At 38.4% G+C, this 23,264-nt stretch overlaps 1 protein-coding gene across 2 annotated transcripts in view; it reads left to right on the top strand.

Annotated features, from left to right (window-relative positions):
- Window positions 1–7,043: 7,043 nt before the first annotated feature.
- Window positions 7,044–23,264, top strand: part of ptena (phosphatase and tensin homolog A) — a 16,813-nt gene continuing 592 nt past the window's right edge. The window contains exons 1-9 of one of the 2 annotated variants that reach the window (XM_016522228.1): window positions 7,044–7,834; window positions 13,073–13,157; window positions 13,328–13,372; window positions 13,457–13,500; window positions 14,814–15,052; window positions 15,200–15,341; window positions 16,067–16,135; window positions 18,948–19,114; window positions 19,513–19,836. In XM_016522228.1, the coding sequence (XP_016377714.1) occupies window positions 7,750–7,834; window positions 13,073–13,157; window positions 13,328–13,372; window positions 13,457–13,500; window positions 14,814–15,052; window positions 15,200–15,341; window positions 16,067–16,135; window positions 18,948–19,114; window positions 19,513–19,836 (1,200 nt within the window). In that variant the 5' untranslated portion in view covers window positions 7,044–7,749. The remainder of the gene's footprint in view (window positions 7,835–13,072; window positions 13,158–13,327; window positions 13,373–13,456; window positions 13,501–14,813; window positions 15,053–15,199; window positions 15,342–16,066; window positions 16,136–18,947; window positions 19,115–19,512; window positions 19,837–23,264) is intronic. The other variant, XM_016522229.1, reaches the window with a different exon arrangement.

The raw sequence follows: 23,264 nt of genomic DNA, 5'->3' as shown, positions 1-23,264 counted from the left end.
TTAGGAATAAGTAATTACTTTGCGACCATTAAAAACAGTATGTTCTATATAGTATGATGAATGTATCGAATGTATCGCAATGTTGTTGGGCAGTATGTGATTTCGGATGTCTCCAAAAATTCCCATGAACTCCTGTCATTTCACCCATAACATATAAGTGCCACCCTTACAAATAGCTAACCTTTTCCATGTGTCTGTCAGGTCCAGTGGCACTGCCGTGCAAGGATGGTATCAGGTTCTAATTTCTACATTGTGGGTCGTGATCCTGCTGGGATGCCCCACCCAGGTGATCCTGCTGATCCTGCTGGGATGCCCCACCCAGAGTCAAGACAGGACCTGTATGATCCATCTCATGGTCTGTCCATGGCATGGACTTCTATGACAAAGACAGGTGAGACTGAATTGCATAAAGTACAGCAGTTTAACAGTATTTAAAATATGTTAAAGCATACTGCTTATAACTCTCTCTTATTGGGATCCAATAAAGTAATAGTGTACTCAAAAAAATGAAAATGAACTAAAAATTGAATGAAAGTTCACAGAACAGATTTAGAAGAAATTAGCATTACATCACTTGCTCACCAATGGATCCTCTGCAGTGTGAGAGTGTCTGTCCAAACAGCTAATTATTGTACTGTTTTTATTGTATAAAAACAGTACAATAATCCTCAAGCAATCCACACAACTCATGATGGATTTGTTTATTATAAACACACAGCTTTTTGCCTCACAAGACATTATTTGATGGACTGGAGCCATTTGGATTACTTGTGGATTATTGTGATGTTTTTATCAGCTGTTTGGACTCTCATTCTGACAGCACCAATTCATTGCAGAGGACCTTTGGGTGAGCAAGTGATGTAATGCTAAATTTCTCCAAATCTGTTTCGATGCAAAAACAAACTCATTAAGATCTTGGGTGGCCTGAGGAGTACATTTTCAGCAGATTTTAATTTTTGGGTGAACTATTCCTGTAAGTGGCTATAGCAATGGTTTATGCTACAAACTGACCACATTTACATGCACATAAAAATGTTATCACCAATTGCAGAGTAACATTTAGGAGGAAAGAAAATACAAAATAAATCAAACACATTAAAATAAATGAATGTGATTTAATATACAGACCAGTAAAAACACAGTAAGCAACACTTGACTTATGATATTTCAATTCATTGTGCTCATCGATTAAATCACTGTGCAAAATTAATAATAATAATAACAAAAAAGACAGAGCATTTCCAGCATTTGATAAGAAATTAACATGAAGAGATGAATGTGCATGTGATGTATGTAAATGTCTTTTACCAATAACCAGGAACTTAAGCAAACCTTATTTGAATGTAAAGTGGTTACTTAGTGATTCTGAACCATGAAAAGCAGGCTGCTTTTACCTCTCTTTTTTTTCAAACAATGCAGACATGCTGATTTTGAGTTCATCTCTGGGACCAAGATGCGCAAACTGGCCCGCAGTGGAGAGAATCCTCCAGATGGCTTCATGGCCCCTAAAGCCTGGAAGGTCCTCACAGAGTATTACACTTCTCTACAGAAAGATGAGTGATGACACATACAAGAAGTTCCAACAAACAGAAAACCTCAGATCACAGTGCACATGGTCCACATTGAGAATGACTCAGCACAATAAACTACATCGAGGCATTGAAAAATTAAGGCATATACTTACAACAAGCTGGTAGCAAAGGTGGTCAAGATTTCCTGTGAAGAATTATTTTACTACAGAATTGTTTTTAACTGGAAATATGAACATGTTTTTTCAACTGTGACATTTAAACTGATGTGCCTTGATTAACAGATTGTCAATCCCAAAGAGATTATGAGATCTTGTTCTTAAATTGTATTTAGAAACATGTCTTGTAAGCTTTAGAAAGCACTTAAAAGAAAAAGTACATCAATTGTAATCTAAATGAAGCAAGTACTCTACTGTTAAAAAGTTTGGGGTCGATAAGATTTTTACATGTAAATGTAATTTATTCCTGTGATGGCAAAGCTGAATTTTCAGTAGCCATCGCATTAGTCTTCAGTCTCACATGATCCATAAGAAATCATTGTAATATGCTGATTTGGTGCTCAAGAAACATTTATTATAATAAATGCTGAAAACAGTTGTACTGATTAATATTTTTGTGTAAACTGTGATAACTTTACAATATTCTTTGATGAAATTTTCTGTAACAATATACACTTCTTTTCTGTCAGTTTTGATTAATGTATCTTGCTAAATATATTATTTTCTTTTAAAAAATCTTACTGACCCCAAACTTTTAGTTGACATATATATCAACCAGTGTTCATGCAGCCACAAATGCAGTCAGATTTCACCCTGTAACCATAATAATTTTGTTTACATTTTTTTTTTATTCATTCAAAGACAATAATGAATAACACTGTTTTATTAAACATTTAACAGCGAATGCAATATAATGCCATTTGGCTATTCTGTATATCTTATCTCTTTTAATTAAAGCTTTTCACTGTGATAACATAATTGTGAACATGTGGCTGATTTGAGATGTTCACAGTGCGTGACTGTATGTACAGCTTGCTTTCTGTTCTCTGAAACCAGGGCAAAAGTTACATTTAACAGATGGATGGAGTAAATGAGATATGCTGTGCACATCCACATAAACATTGACTCTCTACTGCCATCTTGTGGTCACCAGTGTACAGAACCCACATAGCACCATGGGAAAAATTATGCAAACACCAGGGATTATGCAATATTTATCAATGTAACCCAATGTATAGATTAAGTTCAAGTTTTTTCTTTATATCAAATAAATTTTGTTAACTTATGAGAAATTGTACATATTCAATTAAGAAAAACACTTAAAAGGACTTCAAGGCTTTACTCAAGTGAAAACAATTTCATCATTCTCATGAATATACTGGGGTTCTCTCATATCTAAAGGCTGCAACACACCAGTTTTTGTTCCGTGCTGAGTTATACAATCGAATCCTTTCATGATAACATAAAGTATACACGCTGCTAATAATATGTTAATTGTGCAGTGTGAGATTCATTGGTCATAACAGAACTTTGTGAGATCGCGATGAACAAAGAGTGACAGCTTTTTAGTGGGTATAAAGAGCACTCTTTGCGAGTTTTCTAGGCTTGTAATCCATTTAAAATGTAAACTTTGTTTTTCGGCCACACACACGTTGTAAAGTTTCGGGAATGACATCCGCATATTTATGCGGGATTTGCTCTCAAAGTAGCAGTGATTGACATAGTGATAACCATAGCAATAGCCGGGACAAAATATGTGAAAATGTGCATTAAGACTAGAGCACCCTCACTAATTTCAGAAGCACCCTCAGTGATTATTTCTGGAACCTGGTTGATACGCTTTTATTGCATAACTATATACAAAAACAACAAAATACAAATGCACTAAATAAAATAATTTAATAAATGCATATTTACAATTTAAGAACTTAACTAAAATAAGTATTAAATAATAAAATAAATAACTAGAGAAGGCTGACTATAATCAGCTTGCTTCCATTTAGTGAGTAAAGCCTACTCTTCAACTGAATTAGAAAAAAAAGCTGCTCTTCAGTGATGCGAGGACAACGTTTGAGCGTACACGTATATCTGTAGGCTAGATATAGGCAGCAGTAATTTATAATCTAATATAATGCACGCAAATTTGTTCTTTACAGAACGGAGCGGGATCTGAGCGGGAATTGGTTTACGGTGAGCGTGAGCGGAATATTAACGGAGCGCTTGCTTGGCCGGTTAGAGCGACTGAGCGCTCACATGCTCTGCCCGCAACGCACATTTTCAAAGGCAAATAAAAGACTGTAGCATTGCTTTTCAGAAAAACAAATATGTTAACTTAGCATGTTTCTTAAATATCTGCAAACATATTATGGTATTTTTATGCTTTAGTAGAGTCAAAAACTTACATACAGCACATTAATCTATATTTAATTTATACAGTGGAGTACAGATGCACCAGTCGACTACCCATTTTTTCCTTTATTTCAACCGATTTCTGATCCGGGCTTGCACACAAACTGCATTTTCCAAAATGTCATTTGTGTGGCAATATTACGAAGAGTGTAAACGGCCATTAACAGAGGCCAGAGGTGCTGAAGACGGACGCAAAAAGGAGAAAATATTGTCGCAGGCAGGCAGAGCAAGCTCACTGTTCATAATGCACGAAATATTGAAAGAAAATCCTAAATATTGAATTGGGAGTTTATATGAATGTATCTCGCGGTAACCAAGGAAACGCTGTATCACTGCTGTTCCATAAGCGCCACGTGGCACGTGCTGTTTTTCCTAAAGCATCATTTCATTTGTATCTTTGTTCTATATATTCAGTTGTGCTATTGCTTGTAATTTGTTCATTTGTTCTTATTCACTTACTCTTCACTTGTCTTTAATAATGTTTGAACTTTATACTTGTTAGGCTATAGTTTTTGCTGTGGTATCGAAATTGGAATAGAGAATTGTAAAATTTAATTGGTATTTAAACTTTTGGTGTCAAATAAGCTTATGAATTATAATAAAAGATAACATAGGTAAAAAAACAATGATAACAGCAACTTTTTTTTTTTTTTTTTGTGGCAGGGCCAGTGAAAATATTGGCAGGGCAAGTAAAAAATTTGAACCACTGGCCCGACTGGGTAGAAAAAATCCTTAGCGTTGAGTACTGAAATATAACTTCAGCTAACAGTTACAGTACATAAGCAAACTATTTTGTGGAACTTTTCATTCCCGAATGATGCAAAAAGCAGTTCATAATTGGTTTATATGCGGTCATGGGCCGAATGCAGGCATAATACGCCCTAGAACATAGTCTCAAAATCTGTTATGGGTGAATAAATCCTAAGATGACGGATGGATGGATTTAGGGAGCAGGGCTGTGAGTGTGCTCCGCTAGACCCATTCCCAAATGGCTTTAGGAGATTCCCAATTAGACTTAGTGCGGATGAGAGCATTAGATTCAATATGTTCTAGGTTACCCTATTTAAATCTGCTAACTGCAGGTGCAGTGCTGTGCAATTCTGAAAAGGTTACAGTGAGTATGCACAGGATGTGTGGCATGGATTTTCCCAGGGAACAAGCATCTAGAAAATAAGCAGCCAGAGCACGGAGACCTACTTTGGGTTAAGGACAGGACACACTCACCCATTTCCCTAAATCTAGTGCCACCACCCCCCATAACACTTTTTGGATGTCTCCCTTACTCATTTTAAGTCTTGGAGTACTAACAAGTTGAATCGGGTGTTTTTGATTAGGGAGACTGCAAGAAGTGTTCTAGGAACAAGGTTGTGAAACTTAATAAAGGGTTAATAAAGGATGCTGAATGGGTTTAAAGACCCCATGAAATTGTATATCACTTATTTCATGTTGAAACAGGCACATTTTTATATCAGTGTTATTTTAGTGTTATTTATACTTTTATCATATTTATTAATATTTTTAAATAGCTTTCATTTTTATAGATTTTTTAAAATATTACTATTTAGGTTTAATTTATTTTTATTAAAGTTTTTATTTATTTATTTAGTAATTTTACTAACAATTGTTTCAACTTAAACTTCAGTTCAGTGCCAGGGCAACATTTTTTATTTTTATTTAAAGTTTTTCATTTAATGTTTACATTTGTTTTATTTTATTTCAGTTTCATTTCAATTAAAAATAATTGTTATAATTTCCTTTTAATTATAATTCAGCTACTGTAAATAAAAACTGAATTTGAACAACATTTAGGTATGCACTATACATAACTCTCAATACTAACACATGTGGCCAAAACCCTGATTAATTGAATTTTACGTGTCAAATTACTTTTGAAATTCCCTTAATTCTTCAAGGTGCTCAGATTTTGCTTCGCTTTTTTCATAATACATGTGAAAGGAGAATGAATGAATAAGTGCTGATAATTAATTAAACATCAAGTAATACTGTAGTGTAGTGTACAACAGGTGGCTCAAGGTCAATTATTACAGTGTCAATGCTTTAACCAGCTCTTAAATGACCTGACCCTATGTGCTCATATTTCTCAAAATGCTGCTGAAGATGTTTAATGTTTTTTGTTGTAAGCAGGCCTAACTCTAACACACTAAAAAAATATTATAGATACAGAGACATCATGCATTGCAGACTCTCAGTCAACCAAGAGGCCCCCAATATAAAAAACTTAATAATAACTTATAAACATTTACATAACTATTTGCTGAACAATATTAACAATAATCAATTATTTCTTAACAGATAATTACTTCAGTGGTTTTCATCCAAGAAATCTTCCATGAGGCCTCAAGATCAATAATTTCAATTTCAATTGATTAGTTAATTTTCCAAGTGTGACGTCTAGACCCGGAAACACGTGTAAATAAAATCTTAAAACGACATGGTCATTTTATAATGAATATATATTTTTACACCACAGCTCTAAAATATTATATCTGGTAGAAATTGTGAGTAAAACTTTTTTTTTTTTTTCCAAAAATTCTTATCCTCAATAAGAGGGTGCCCTGTTGTCGACAATGGGGCCAAAACGGTCGAGAACCACTGCATTAGTTTTAAAGTTGGAAATTAGTTAATAGTTATAAATGCAATGAGAATGCAAGAAAATTACATGTTTCATATATCTTCTCCGTGGACCCCCGGTGCACCATCAGGGACCATCGAGGCCCACAGACTCCGCTGTAAAATAATCTACGAAAATATAGGTTACTCACTCTATTGGCTGAATGTGGGGGTGAGACCAGCGCTCTGCACGGAACAAAACAATGCACCGACACCGAGCGCGCACGTGACCGCTCTGACAGGGAGAAGCACCGCGTACATCCTTACTTTCATATCCTTCCGCCCTTCAACTCGAATGTCGCTTTATCACCATTGCGCTTTGGAAGTCACCCCGTTTCCCTTCTACACAGCGTGTTGTAGATGTTTAATTTTTTTTTCAGCTGATATTTTTAAAAGTGACTGCTCGTATCGCTTATTTCGAACACTAAACGGCACGCGTCCGCGCACTATTTCTGCTCGTGGCGGAAAGATATGTTTTTCTCTCTGGGTAAACGTGCCGGATTTACGTTCTTTTTTCCTCCGTGGGAAGCCATGATGGCAGTTTGAGACTGAGCGGAGCGCCCTGAGGAGAGATGAGTCCCGCCGATAGACCGCACATCTTCACGCTTCTCCAGCGGCTACCGTCGCAGATCTAACACAGTTCAGGTGGAGACTGTCAGTTGTCATTTTTCACGGAACCAACTTGGCCATCCAGCGACGACGATGATCATTCGTTAGGAGGGTTTTGAGGAGGAGGGGGGGCGGTTTAGCAGTGGTGGCTAGCGGGCGATGCTAGTCGGGAAAGGCTCGCCTGTGTGTTTTCTTCTTCGCGCAGAGATGGAGAGGATTCGCTCCTCTCTCTGGACCTGATCACGGCGCGCGCGCCGGATACACAGACTTCTGCCTTACTATTGTTGTTACTGTACCGGATGCATTTCGGTTTGACCGGGCCGCGGGACCGGAGGACCTTTTCACCAGCTCGGAGGACTGAGCGATCGGGACCGATAGAGTCGGGCCTGCTGCGCCGGAGCGGATAGAGGCCCGTCTGCAAAAAGCTGTAATCCGGCCCGCTGCGCGAGACCCACCAAGCCAGTCCGCACGCACGCACACACACACACACTCAAGGGTGAGAGAGGAAACTAACGTTAATCACCTTTCTAACAATAAACCGGAATAAAACTGAGGTGTTTTGAACTGCTGTCATGGCAATGACTGCAAAAATTAAAGAAATAGTCAGTCGGAATAAGAGGCGCTACCAAGAAGATGGGTTCGATTTGGACTTAACGTGTATCCTTAACTTACTCCTATTTACTGTCTAAGCTACTTTGTTTTATTTTTCTTTACGCTTTTTGTTATATATGCGTGTCATATTTTGTAAACGATAAGGCTTTGTGAGAATGATGGGTATGCTTTCCCTACATGGCTTCCTCATTTTAATGTCTTCGTATATGTTAGGCAAACCCTTTTTAAAATGCTTAGTCATGACGCTCTTACTGTCTTAATAACGAAACATCTTTTTTCAAACCTATCTTGTAAGATGCAGATATCTGGTTTGACAGCTTCCAGGCTGCCAGTTTTACATACAGTTTGGGATGCCCTGTCATTTTGTTGAACATCAGTGTGTTTTGCTGTTTGACAGCTTCAATAGGTGCTTAGCACAACAATGACAACAGTTTGCTGAAGAGATTGAACAAATCAGTGTGTATTGACAAATCCGTGATTTCTTCTACTAGCTAATGACAGTACTATTGATCATGTAAAGACAAGAGAGGTCTATTCAGTGGACTTAATGGATAATGCAGTGTGGAGTGTGTTCTAACCTTGCTATTCTTAGAAATCTTTGAATCAGTTGATTTCCAAACACACTTGTGAAGAAATGTTGAGTTGGTCGGTATGCCATGGGACTTCATCAAATGTCCAACTCCGTCCGTAAATTAGGATCTGACAAAACTGAACTAACTCTCAAAATGTCCAAATGTCGGCTGATTAATCAGCTTGGCCTGGTTGTTGATGTATAATTATAATCCATAAAACAAAAGGAATATTTTATTGTTAATACGCAATTATGTGCACAGAAAAACAAGTTTGGTGGAAATTCCCTTTTGATTGTGAACTCATCATGGCTGTTGAAGGAATTATGTTAGGTCTTCATTTGCTCTCAGCATTTAGACCTCTTCCTCATTTTCATCTGGCCAATATCAGACGGCCTTTTGTTCTAACAATTTGGCCCTTGTGTGCAAACACCGTTAGCGCAAGGGAATGCAGGTAAGGTGTGAGGTCTTTTTTAAAGGCAGAGTAAGCGATTTCTGGTAGCCAATGTTGATATTTGAAATCACCAAAACAAACACGGCCCTACCCCAAAAGGGTCTTGCCCCTATTTTGATAGCTCCGCCCCACATATACATACGCAACCCAGGGAACGATTAGTTCTGTGAAACAAAGCAAAACCAATGTTACACCGTGTCTACGGACGTGAGCGGCGCGGCGCAACAAATCCCGACAGAAAACTGCTGCCGGGTTCTATTTATGACGTGCTGACATACATTTCAAATGGTTTTCAACGGTCGTTTGATCGCGTCCGGTGTAGGCAGACTTTAGCTGTTGTAGACACTGTGTTACTCACCTATTGAGAAGAAACAAAGCAACCTCGGCGTCCGATCGCAGGCCTCCGCTCCTTGAGTTCTCTGGAAAGCTGATCCGATATTTACACGGGTCCTACTTCTTGCCTTGTCGTTCCGCAGACGTTTTCCTCTTTTGTTTTTTTATCCGCCATCTCTATCTTTCTGTCGCTGTGCTCGGCTAATGTCCGTCCCATGCACTGAAAGCTCTCTCCTCCACATCACGAGTAGACACGCCCCTTATTGCTGATTGGCTACAAGTTTGTTTGGCTATTCGGCCCGAATCAGTTTTCTAAAGTGTTTTTGAAAAATCACATACCCTGCCTTTAACTCACGATTCAGAGAAAGAAGCAGATGTGATTGTTCTCGTGCAGTTTTTGCACCAGCAAGCTGTTTGACTTTACTGCTGCTAAGACTCGTAGTTTTGAGGAAGTGTGGCAGGTCAGGTGTTTGACAGTAAATGGCCTGCTGTTGTCTTAGACAAGCATTTTTAAATGGGATGAGAAGATGTCAAGTATAAGAGTAATCTATCAGATTTGTAAGTGAGGTTGGTAAATCCTAACTTCTGGGGATTTTCTAAATAATCAAAAACTCCAGCTGGTCATTGTTAAAAGCTGTGATGGTCATGGTTGTCCAGTGTCCACCATTGCCTTCTCCCCTCGCTGCAGTAAATCTCACCTCTGGTTTTGCAAAGCTACACCACTGGCGTACTGAGCATGCTGGGAAAGGTCAAATGTCATACAAGCTGTCAGAGCTGCAGATTTTTAATGCCTCAGTCTCTTCATTAGAGATATTTATTTAAATGAGGGTGTTCTCTGTTGCTCTATATCATTGAAAGATTTTTTTTTTGCCTTTGCTTGATTTCTGAGATTTTTTTTTGTCTATGTGTGAGTGGTTTAAGTGTCATTTCAGTATGCTTTCATGCAGCTGTGTTCAGAAGGGTGGAGGGTGTTTTAGCATTCTGGGTGGAAATGGTTTACATGTTAAAACCGCTGGCTCTGTCAGTGTGACTGTGTGTGTACATTGCTTGCCTGACATTGAGATACTGCTTAGCAGCTGATGAAGGAGAAGGATGCAATGCAGATACCTTGTTCTACTGTCTGTGGTACACTTACACATGCCTTGATTGATTGTTTATTTTATTCACATTGAAGTTCCATCTTTACTTGCATAAAATGTGTATAAGACAATGAATGGCATTGCCAAAACACATGCGACCTTGTGGTGATTGTTACTATGATGGTGTAGGGATGCACAATACCGTTTGCAGTTGTCTTGCAGTATTGCAGTTACCGATTAGACAATCAGGTTGTTTGCAAGAAGTTTGATTATTGATTTTGTTGTCGGAGGGGCTTCAATTGTCCCACTGCGCTTTGAGAATCCTTGTAAACGCTTTGTTCCTCATCCATCTTGTTTTGAGGTGTGCTAACCTTAAAAACATTACATTTTCTTTTCCAAGTACAATACAGTGCAAATTCACCCACTTTTTGCCTTTTTTTCCCAGTCCATTGTGGTTTGTCCAGGGTATATTGGTTTTGAACACCAGCTAGTGTAGTTATGATGCATGAGTCGCTAACCGTTTTAAAGGAATTGGGCTAAAAATAAGCGTGACTCATCCAATTAAAAAGCTTCTGGCTTTCTATTCTGACAGTGTCTGACAGGAAACGAACAGAGCAGAGAAGCCCTGCTTCTCCCTCTTTCTCCACCGTGTTGTGGTCGAGGTGTGAACATCCCCCAGAGTCTGCACACATCATGGGAGCGAGAGCATACAGTAGAAATGAGAAATGAACGTGTGGACGAGAATGAGGCTCTGTGAGGAGACTGCATTGTCTCTCCGTGTCAAAAAGCTGCATGATTACATGTGAGCTGCGTTTGAGTGCTCTAGCTGCTTGGTGACCTTTGACACCTGGTTGGTGTAGCTGAGAGTTGTGAAGCTGTTTGACCTGGTTTGCGTAGGTAGAAAGTGCAGACACTCCTGTGCCTACGGTCTGACACTTTGCTTAAAGGTCAATGCTTAATGATGATGGTGAGAGTGTGACATTTACACTTTACAGACAGCTGAGCATCTGTATCACAAGTTTTGCCTTTGTTTTCTACTTGCTGATTTTGAAGTCTTGGTTAAGCTACAAGCCATCTGAACTCCAGACTGACTGCATTATTACAGCATTTTTTTTCCTGGCCTGTAATGACATATTCAGGGGAATCTCTGTCCAAACATCCAATATCGTTCCTTTTAGGGCTGGGCGATAAATCGATTTTATTGATTAACTCGAAAGTGTAGTTTACGTCGATTTGTTTGAAAGAATCGTTTTTCTCTTTAACATCCGCCGACGCTCCCCTCTGGGCTCCCGTGGTTCCGAATGGGCTCAGCCCTCCCCCCGCGTGTTTGCCATAGAGATACACAAACAACATGGCAGCGAGCAGGGAAGAACTCGTTCCAAAGAAAGGCACAATGTCATCCGTAATTTGGAATTGGTTCGGTTTTGCGGCGTCAGACGCAGAACAAACACCCCGCTGCAAAGTGTGTTTGAAGTCTGTTGCTAGCAAAGGTAGCAGTACGACCAATTTACTGCAGCACCTCAAACAGAGGCATGCTGCCGAGTGAGAGAGATTTTGCGATGCGACACGATCCCCATCTGCCTCGTTCTATTTATGACGAACTGTACTGACACTACGTTCAGATGATTTGCAACTGTAGTGTCAACAAGTGTAGACAGACTTTTAGCGCAGCGGGGCGCGGCAAGACAACTGTCGCCGCGTCCGGTGTGTAGACACGGTCAGACAGTGTCTGCTCTATTACCAATAATAATTTATATTTAAAAATAAATTCCTAAAACAGCGGCATTACAAGATGGACGTTGGACAGAGCAAGTGTAAATATCTTTTCTAGTCTATATTTCCATGACACTAACTCACTGCAGAGTTGCCCGTTTTAATCTCTTAACGCCGAATGTGCACTTGGATGGTTAGATACATGATGGGCTAGTCTTTCCAGCATTAAGGTAATCCTGCTTTTTTTGAAATCATCTTGTCTCAGATACAAATTTGACTGGTAAATGATAAAGAATGATGGCCTCTTTTGCATTGCATTGCATATCAGGGATGACAGATTGATAAAAAGACATGCTATTTATTAGGGCTGGGTATCGATTCAGATGTCCCGATTCGATTCGATTTCGATTCGAGATGACATTCGTGTTCATATCATCATATAGTGAGATGGCAGAAGCTGAAAACACCTCGAGCGTCATCCGCGCTTTAGTATGTGTGTAGTAAACAAAGTGGCGCCGCGCCATCCGCCATTCATTCATTGCGGAAATCATGGCGCCTTATGTGTGATATCAAATGCTTCCGCAGATTTATAGTATTACTTATAGCATTTCACATGAGCATTGCGAATTGCGCGTAAGGCCATGATGAGCGCTGAATGAATGACAGGCTTTCTGTTGTAATATCACGCAAGGTAAATAAGGGTGACATCTAGTGGAGAAGACTAATGATAAGATTCACCTTAATCAGATCTTATTTTAAATGTGTGCTGAAATAAATCCCGGAAAAGATCGATTCGCTGTTTCTGTTTGCACTTTAACCCCAAGGGGGAAATCCAGATCAAATCCCAGAAGGGAAAATTAAAACAAAATAAAGTTAAAACTTGTTTTGAACAATTTCTTTGTCATCTGCAGATTGATTTTAAGTAGGGGGGAAAAAATCGATTTAAATCGTAAATCGGGTTTTTTGTTAGGCCATATCGCCCAGCCCTAGTTCCTTGTTTATGTTGCTGCATATATGTCTTGACGTCTTTTTGATGTTCATCTTGTTTTTGTTCTTGTCACTTGTGAGTATAATCTTAACTTGTGTCTTGTGAAGTGTTGTACAGTCACCTCATTTTCCTTAACAAGCATATCAGACATCTACCCAAATATCATTGCCATGGGATTCCCTGCAGAACGGTTGGAGGGAGTTTACAGAAACAATATAGATGATGTGGTTCGGTAAGTCCAGTTGGAAAAGCGCAAAATCTCTAGCTCTTTTTTTTTCTTGTAGTTCATCCCACTGTATATTTTGACGATAAAGTGTTTTCTTAAGTTAGACATTGTCAACCACACTCTCCAAAAGAAAATACTGTAATTTCAGGTTTTCTCATATGGTGTTTTTTTTCCAGATTCCTAGATTCGAAGCACAAAAATCATTATAAAATTTATAATCTGTAAGTATTTTGTTATATACTTATCACAATATAAGTGATTATTGTAAGAATATTGGGTGATCAGAGCTGTGCTTTTCCTTCCAGATGTGCTGAACGACACTACGATGCATCCAAATTCAATTGTAGGGGTGAGTACTTTTACTTTCATTTTCCAATATTACATTTTAATTTTTAATCTGGAGCTTTTAGGGTTTTTGTTTTTTGTCTGAAAAGTAGTGATGACATAAGTTCTTTACCACAGTGTCTCTTTAATTACACCTGAATGAAAGACGAGCTCTTTACTTTCAGCCGACTTGAAGCGATTCAGTTTGATTTACACAACTTTTGCCCAGATTTGTAGTCCGTAGGAGTCGACGCTAGTTACGGAAAGTCTTTGCCAGTCTACAGATTTTGGGTGGTCAGAGTTGACCAAAAATTGTATGATAAAGCACAGATTTAAAAAAAAATTTTTTTTTCGATTCAGGCTATGATACAGGATTTTAGAAAGAGATGAGTGGTGGCACATTTTAACATTTGCTTTGTTCTTAAGTCCGCAGTTTATAACACACATTATATATAACTGATCATATATAACTGATATTTGAGTGTCTGCTTCAGTTGTTTGATGAAATGGTTTGTTATTGATGATTATTGATGGGAAGTTGTTGTGCAGCTTTAGCTTCTAGTAATGAGTTTTGTGCTAATCACATGCAGTGACGAGGAAGCAACTCTTGGTGTCAAGTCTTTCCTAACCTGAAACTGTTAAATTTTTTTTTAATTTTTTTATTAGAATTTTCTGCTGTTTATTAAAAACACAAAAAGCAACTGTTTTGATGTCTGTTTTAGTTACTTTAGTTACTTATTTTAGTTACAGTAATTTTAGGAGCAATATCAGATTTTCATTACATGATTGTTATGGCCAAAAGAAGTCACAATAATGGTATTATTTTGATATGTATTGAAATATTTAACATTTTTACATTTTACTTTTTTTTTTGGATCGCCCTCAAAGTATGAGTGAAGCGGCTACAAAAAGCATTCAAAATAATTCATCAACACTTCCTTTAGAACAGGTTGTCTAACATCTTGGTTTTTTTGATGCAATTCAAAAAACTCCCACACTGGCAAGCAACATTTTTTCAGATGCCGGCAGAGTGTCTTGCCTTCATCTGTCATCTCTTTGTGTGTCATAAGTAGCTACATGCTGTATCGTTGTCTTTTTTCCATTTCATGACAGGTGGCAACTTGCATTAAGGTCCAGTATTGCCACCTACTTTGAGTGTCAACCAGATTATTTACCATAATTATCATATGTGTAGTGTTAACATGTTATCAATATTTCATGATATCAATACCGTGTATTCTTGAGCATGATGTTCTAATTCTCTGTCCTATTCTGAAGGACTATAAAGGTGATTCTAAAATCCCCTGAGTACTGAATCTTAAATCTGTTTGTCTTCAGTGGCTCAATATCCCTTCGAGGACCATAACCCGCCACAGTTGGAATTAATAAAGCCCTTCTGCGAGGATCTTGACCAGTGGCTGTCTGAAGACGAGAACCACGTGGCGGCCATCCACTGCAAGGCAGGCAAAGGTCGCACGGGGGTCATGATATGCGCCTACCTATTGCATCGCAGGAAGTTCTTAGAGGCACAAGAGGCACTGGACTTTTATGGGGAAGTCAGGACCAGGGATAAAAAGGTATGACCGTTTGGTTCTGCATTCTATTTATGATTTGGAACTGCTGTTGCACTGAAGAAGAGGTATCACAACTATTTTACATCCCCAAGTTTTAACGGAACACAAACATTTTTCCCTGTAAGTTACTAAGCCATTTTTCTTTTTCAGGGGGTCACCATTCCCAGCCAGTGCAGGTATGTGTATTACTACAGCTACCTGCTGAAGAACAAGCTGGAATATAAACCCATTGCTCTCCTCTTCCATAAAATGGTTTTCCAGACTCTGCCCATGTTCAGTGGGGGCACCTGCAGTAAGTCTTACTCTCCTTTAACCTTGTCTTAAACATGACAATGTGTAGCAATTCACCTTTTTTGGAATGATGTTGTGTAGTAAAGTGGTTTTAAAAGCATGTTTGTATATATGTTATACATACAAAAGCCTGAGATGTTTTGAAAGTGTTATTTGATAAAACTGAACTGGTTATGATGCCATGTGGTGTTGTGGTCACACTCACAAGGAGCTGCCATTGTGTTTGTCATTTTAACCCTGTACCACATCTTTTGACTATGTCCCTAACACTAACACTCATGGGTACGCTGTCTTTCGCTGTTCCTGTTTTCTTTTCTTTAAAAATATCCCTTGAGGACTCTGTTCTGACATCAGCTCCTGCAGCCCACAACACAGTCTCGCATATAATGACATCACAGATCGCACCCTCTGTCCTCCCCTCCCCCCATTCATACATAGTGTGCTATTCCATGTTTTGTTCACGTTCGTGGATCTGTGTGCCACAGCCAGGCTGAACACCATCCCGAACTGCACCCTACATCACACCCATTTTTGGGAAGTTCTTCATGTATCAAAATTAAAACTAAAAGTGCAGACTCAGTCTCAGAACTCCAATGATTCAGAGGTAGACTCCAGAGTTCCAGATCGTGTGTGTGTGATGGCTGTCATGCCAGGGCCAGTGTGGTGCAGCCTAGCTCTTGGCCAGGCTGATGGTGGTGGTTTTTAACTTCCTTCTCTCTCTCTAAGGGGACAGTACTGTTAAAAACAGGAGTGAGGTGAATCCCCAGGGCTTCAAGAAAGGCAACTGGCACTGGGGTAAAATGGCATTACTTTACTACTACTGTTAAGGGAAACATCTCCAAATGTCAGACAGGCCCTGCCCTGTACTGCATTCAGTACAGTTCAGTACAGCGTTTGTTGCTCTAGTCTCTTTCAGGCAGGAGCCCAGAAACAGGTAGAAAGAATTCCTAAATATTTTATCTGCTCTAAAACCCATAGAGACGCTTTGTTTTCATCAAGAACAAAAAAATAGGAGTTTATTTATAAAGATGGAGTTATAAATGAATCAAGTCACTCTGAATAAATTTGCTGTGCATTAAGTGGGTGGTATGACCTAAATTTCATATCATGGTATGATTCATTTAATGGTAATGGTATGGAATTAAATACTGGTGAATTCATAGTTCATAGTCAAAGTGACTGGCTCAAAGACCTGGCGGACAAAACATCCATAGAACTGCAGCACAAGCCTGTCAATTTTCTGTCTGTTCCAATCCAAAAATACTTAGATCACCTCTCAAAAGAATAAAACAAAGACATGTAAACAAAATGCACGTTTTGGCCATTAGCAATTCATATAAAGCACCCGCCGCAATATTTCAATCACTAAAAACAGTGGGACATTCTAAAATTGAATGTGAAAGTGGAAGTTTAATGTGAAAACAGTGATCTTAAAAGATCAAATTCAGTACACACCTTATTGATGATGCATGCTTTAAACAGGCAAGCAGATGAGCCGGAATATGAATGCAATGCACTAAATGATTAAGTGTTTTCTTTATAATGGTTTTCTATGGGAAAATATTTAATATTAAACTTTGCGCAGTGCGTTTATATTCTGGGTTCATCTGCTTGCTTGTACTAAGTATGCATCATCAATAAGGTGTATACTGAATTTGGCCTTTAAATATCACTGTCTTACTGCATTACTACTTCATGCAAAACTCGAAAAAATAACTGGCGGTCAGTGGAGGAAACCTTGTTTTGCCCTCCAGGTGCGCCTTCCTGTAAGGGTGTGACATCATGTGAAAACTGAATTAAATGTTTAAAGTATCAAATGTATTATAGTCTTGAAAGTAAATGTACTATTTTATTATTACATTATTGTTACTAATTATATTTAATTTCTTACGATGTTAAATATGTACAACTGGTTGGTTACCTAAGTAAAAGTTTGTGAGTGGTAAAACCTTTTTAACATTTTTGAAAGAAGTCTCTTGCGCCAAGGCTGCATTTATTTGATCAAAAATACAGTAAAAACAGTAATATTGTTAAATCTTATAACATTTCAAATAACCTTTTTCTATTGTAATTAGGGCTGCAACAACTAATCGATAAAATCGATTATGAAAATCGTCGACAACTATTCTCATGATCGATTAATCGGGTCTGCCCACAGTGCACGTCCAACGGAGTTTACATACTTGTCCAACTTCAGCCGGTTGCGTCAAATTAAAGCACTGAATTACTTATTTCTATGGACAAAATGCATCTAAAATAGTGGAGGAAACAGAATGAGATGCTGCAGGAGAGTTACGTGATCCAAGCTAACTTACCCAAAACATGAGAATTCTTTATGTTAAGCTTTAAGCTAATGCATTAGCGTAATGGCTTACCCTCTTTAACAATTTAATGTTTGAAATTTATTTTAGTCTAGTTGTTTTTGCTGTGTATTTTTGTTAAAACCATAGGCAAATGTTCCTCTTGTAGGCCTCAGTGTTCTGTAGGCTGCTGATTTTTGCTCATGTTATTCAGCTGCAACAGAATGCTTTGTAAAAAGACAGAATAAATATGTTTGACATCTAATTAATTGACTCTCTTTTTTTATTGGATTTTTTTGTCTTATTGAAATCAAAACTAGGAATTGATAAGAATCAGAATCGACAAAATTTAAACGATACCCAACCCTACCAAAGCGCAAACATAAAACCATGCCCTCTATTCAATATTCCGTTTCAGCTGGAAATACGTCACTACACTGAAATAAAGTCGGCAGCAACTTCCGGTTCACGCGGACTTTAAGCTATGGTATGGCTTCAGAAGTAACACAGAATAATTCGCACAATCGGGGAAAAAAAAAAAAAAACTGATTTGGATACCCGATCTGAGAAAAATGGCACTATCGGAGCCGATACCCGATATGAATATCGGATCGGCGCATCCCTAGTCAGTACTAAAATGACAAAAATGTGACTATATCAGCATTTCCCACTAGCATTTTGAGCGCTGTTGAGTGGATTCTTAAACCCCTCTGATTGTTCATTGTGTTCACGCGCTCAACAGATATGTCTGTGATTGGCTACAATGATCATCGCTTCACGCTCTTCACTGAGCGCTTACACAGATACACACGGGAGCGCTTGAAAGCCGTGTCTATCAGCGGATCCCTAATATATCTGCTCATAGACGGATCCGCTGATAGATGCGGCTTTCAAACATATCTGTTGAGCGTGTGAACACAGTTGCCAATCAGAGATGTTTTAGAATACGCTCATCAGTGCTCAAAATGCTAGCGGGAAATTCTGGTATCATCACATTTTTCAAATTTCAGTACAGGCTGGTACCGAAGTCAGTCCTTTTGACATCCCTATCTCCCTTTGCATCAGCCCCGTTCCTAATCACTGACATTGCCTTGACTGATGATGTCAGATCTGGGGGTGGAGTTATTTCACTCAGTGTGGGCTTCTTGATAATTAACACCTTTCTTTATTTCCTCTTTGCTGAATACAATTCTTTTGCATACCTTTTATTTTCTCTTTCTCGTTTTACATTTATTCCCACAATTCTCCTCTTCCTCCCTGTCTCCGTCTCTTTCTCACTCTCCCCATCTCTCTGTTCTGTCTAACAGACCCTCAGTTCGTCGTGTATCAGTTGAAGGTAAAGATCCACACGTCAAACCCAGCCCACACACGGAGGGAAGAAAAGCACATGATCTTTGAGTTCCCTCAGCCTCTTCCGGTTTGTGGCGACATCAAAGTGGAATTCTTCCACAAACAGAGCAAGATGATGAAGAAGGTAAGTTCTTGTGTAAACTTTGACCTGTAACCCTTCTTTCAATACCATAATGTCATTGGTACACCGTATCACAGGATCTTGACCCCATTGCCAAGGCTGCAGAGAGACTTTGCCTTTTGGCAGTTTGTGGTTTTCCGATTGTTTTACGTCTTTGGTAGTTGCTTTAGCAGCTACTGCGTCCTTTTGCGTGTGTTCTAAATATGTTTGCTTCCTCATTTTAGTTTTTTCTTTCTTCCAACAGTATGTCTGTCCTGTGTGTGTTTGTGTTTCTGCTCTATATAAATGTGTTTATAAGTGCTGTTGTTGGAATGTGTATTTGTGTTTGTAAACACTTGCTATTTATGGCCATCCAATGCCCAAATGTAAACCGTTTGCTGTGTACTCATGTGCGTTCGCAGGATAAAATGTTCCATTTCTGGATAAACACGTTCTTCATCCCGGGTCCCGAGGAAGCTGGGGAGAAAGTGGAGAATGGGTCGGTGGTCAACGATGTGGACAGCCTCTCCTCTCAGTGCCAGAGCTTTCTAGCAGAGAGGGTGAGAGAAAAGGAGCGAGGGATCGCAGTGGGAGGATTTGAAAGAGAAAAGGGTGCAGAAAGGGGAGGAGAGCGAGCAGGAGTATCGGTTGGAGATAAAGACTACTTGATTCTGACCTTAACAAAGAACGACTTGGATAAGGCCAATAAGGACAAAGCTAACCGATATTTCTCACCCAACTTCAAGGTGAGGGCACACCATTCAACACTGAACAATGGATTGATCAAAGTAGCTTTATGGCTTTATATAACAAATATGCAAAATTCTCCAGATACTTTTATTATTTTGACATTAACATAATTTCAAACATATTTGGTGACTACAGGTTACACAAATGTATTAATGTGAAACCAAGTCTCAGAAAAGGAGATGGCAGCATTTCACCAGTTTTTAAATGAAGAATATATTAAAATATTGTCAATTGCACACTGAAACTCAAAGGTGTACCTTTAGTTTTCTGCCAAAACAAGGGTTCAAGGATTTTAACTGCCTAAGAATAAGGGTTGTGGAAGTGAAAACATAACAGAAATGTATTACTATTGTATTGTACTCTTCTAATGTTCTATATTTATGAATAAGTTAATAACTCGTCTTCTGGCAGCAAAACATGACTTAACTTGGAGACAGAAGATTGCTGAAATATTGCAGCAATATGAGACTTCAGCAGTGTGGGTTTTTAAATGTATAAATCACAATTCAAATCGCAATGTTTGTAAAAAGGTAATTGAATGTGTTTTTAATTTCAGTTGTGCAGCTTCAGTACTTTTGTTTAAACCAGGGTTCCTCAATAAGTGGAAAAATGTTTGGCCCACGCTAATTTCAAATAATGTGGGATGAAAATTCAAAAGCAGCATCAGAAAGCGACATTAACTTACATCGTGTCTACACCGGACACGAGCGGCGCGGCGTGGCGCGACAACAAAATACAATAGAACTTATTATAATCAGTGATGCTGTCTACAGCGCGACAAATCCCGAACAGAAAACTGCTGACTCGTTCTATATATGACGTGCTGACACAAAGTTCAAATGATTTGCAATGCTTTGTCGTAGGGCTGAAACGATTCCTCGAATACCTCGAGTAACTCGAATACAAAAAAATAATCGAGGCAAATGGCTTCATTTAGTCCAATTACTGTAACTACACACGGAACACCATGTTTCCCCACGGACCATTATTACTGACGCACAACCCGATAAACGCTGGACCAGACCATAGCCTGTATAAAAACAGGGACCAGACTTAAAAAATAAAAAACAAAGCGCTGGACATATTTAGGACCGTAAATCAATATGGTGGCTAGTTATAATGTCCCTACGTTAGCTGTTTTGTGAAAGACTAAACGCCATTGTGCATAAAAATACCACAGAAAGAAAGTTAGTCAATGTCACACGAAGAGTGCCACCTCTAAAATCAGCATGATTACAAATGTGATTCTATTCAACAGTTCAATAAACAAAAAGGTAATATTATGAGACTTATGTTTTAGACACTATATTGCCTGTTTTTGCTTTATTTTGCCAACAAAAAAATTCCAAACACAGCCACAGCGCTGTTTTTGCGTCTCTGTGCAACATGACAGCGTTTCGTTCCTGAATGAATCAAGAATCAACCGTTTAAATGATTCGGTTCAATCGCAATGACTCACTTCTTAACAGTGACTTGCTGCCACCTGCTGGCGGTTTTTTCGTTTTTTAAATAATTGTAAATATCAGTATTCAATGTTTTAAGTTTAAAATAACTAAATATTATTTATGCTTTTGTAACTGCAGGTTAAATGCATTCATGTCCCTCTGTGTGGGAAATTCAACCCATGCAGCTTCTGTGTTTTCTCTGCATTGCAAAGATTAATTTTGATACTAATATCATTTGTTTGGTAACAGCCCAAATGTCTTTTGTTCTAATTGACTGATTAAATGTAAGAATTTGACTCAAAAGATGATGCACACTTTTAGAAAATGCTTTATAAAGGTAAAAATTCCCATAAAATATAAAAATCTATTTAAACTTATTGGAACAGATAGGCTGAAACTTGAAAGTTAAGTTGCACGACATAAATGCAATGTTTAGGTATTATTATCTTTTTATTACTATTCTTTTGATTTATGCCTTAGTTTTAGTTTGTACTGTTTACCTTTTGTAAAGTAATGTGAAATTGATTTTTTGTATCCTGAGATTATCACTGTCATATTTTGTATGTTGTTCCTGCCGCGACGTCGCAGAAAATCAAAACCATTTCTAAAATAGAATCCCGTGTCGCTTATGGGGATGAGCAGGAAAAGTTGATTTGCATGGCAGACATGGAGATCCAGATTTTTTGTTTGTTCATTTGTTTTTAATATTCAACAGCCAGTTCTTCTGTATCTAAATGCAAAAATGTTCATAATTGTTTGAATAAGACTGACTACTGGGGGAAAAAATCTGAATATTTATCTTGTGACTAGGGCTGCACGATTTGGGAAAATTTTCATATTGCGGTTATTGAGGTTAATATTGCGATATGCGATTGCGATTATAATAAATGGTATCATGAGTCAGCAGTGCGTTATGGAGTCGGTGATTTCTTTATGTCTAGGTGAAGACTTATCATATGGCGTGAGACTCGCAAACACATCTGTAATTGTGCTTTGTTTTGTTCGGGGAACAGCTTGTGCCTTGTTTCCTTCAGTTGTCTCTTTACTAATCTGGGTTTTCACCGTCATGCATTCATCATATTTTTCTCTGTGCTGTTTCAGGTGCTGATATAAATTTGTCGTATTGCCACGTGATGTAGCAACTTTAATTCTGCAAATCTTGCACAGTACCTCTCTCTGCTCAGTGTCAGTAATCTTAAATCCAAAATATCGCCATATTACAGAGGTAGAGTTTTTTTTGGCTACCAGATCAGTGTCGATCTTCTCGCCATCCATCTTCGTTCTGGTCTCTCCGCGCTGCGCTGCGCACACAAGTGACCACTGACCACGCCCACGCACGCCACACGTGCACTGCCTATACTGAGACTGACCGAGACGGCACAGAAAATCGGAAAACTGTTCTCAGAAAGTATGTGTTCTCAAGTCCACACACTTATTTATTTAATATAATCGCAACATTTTGCCGTCATATAATCGCACAGGTTGACATCGCGATTGCGATTGCGATACGATTAATCGTGCAGCACTACTTGTGACCATCTTTTGATTATTTTAACAAAAGCAACAATAATATAATAATTGTAATAATAATATATATATAGGTCAGTGGCCCTTGGCTTGGTATTGTTGGCAGAATTCAGCCCTCGGCGAAAACTAATTGAGGAACCCTGGTTTAAGCTGATGTACACTTACAGTCAGTCATGTTTTATTTGATCTCTTGGGTTTAAGGTGTTGATCACATGACTGTCCAAATATTACTCAGTATGTTATTTTTCTCTAAATGACTCATGGTTGACTGCAATATACGTGTATAAACACACACACACTACTAAGGTTTGGTAGTGTGTCAAAGGTTTGGGGACAATAACACTTTTTATAGAAAAATAATATTTTCATAGCAAGGTTGCATTAAATTGATGAAAAGTGACAGTTAAGACATTTACATTGTTATAAAAAAATCTGTATACAATAAATACCTA

Source organism: Sinocyclocheilus rhinocerous, unplaced genomic scaffold, assembly GCF_001515625.1.
Source record: "Sinocyclocheilus rhinocerous isolate Xijiao unplaced genomic scaffold, SAMN03320098_v1.1 scaffold749, whole genome shotgun sequence".
NCBI lineage: Eukaryota > Metazoa > Chordata > Actinopteri > Cypriniformes > Cyprinidae > Sinocyclocheilus > Sinocyclocheilus rhinocerous.
Note: the sequence above shows the minus strand (reverse complement) of the source record. Positions and strands in the feature narration are given on the sequence as shown.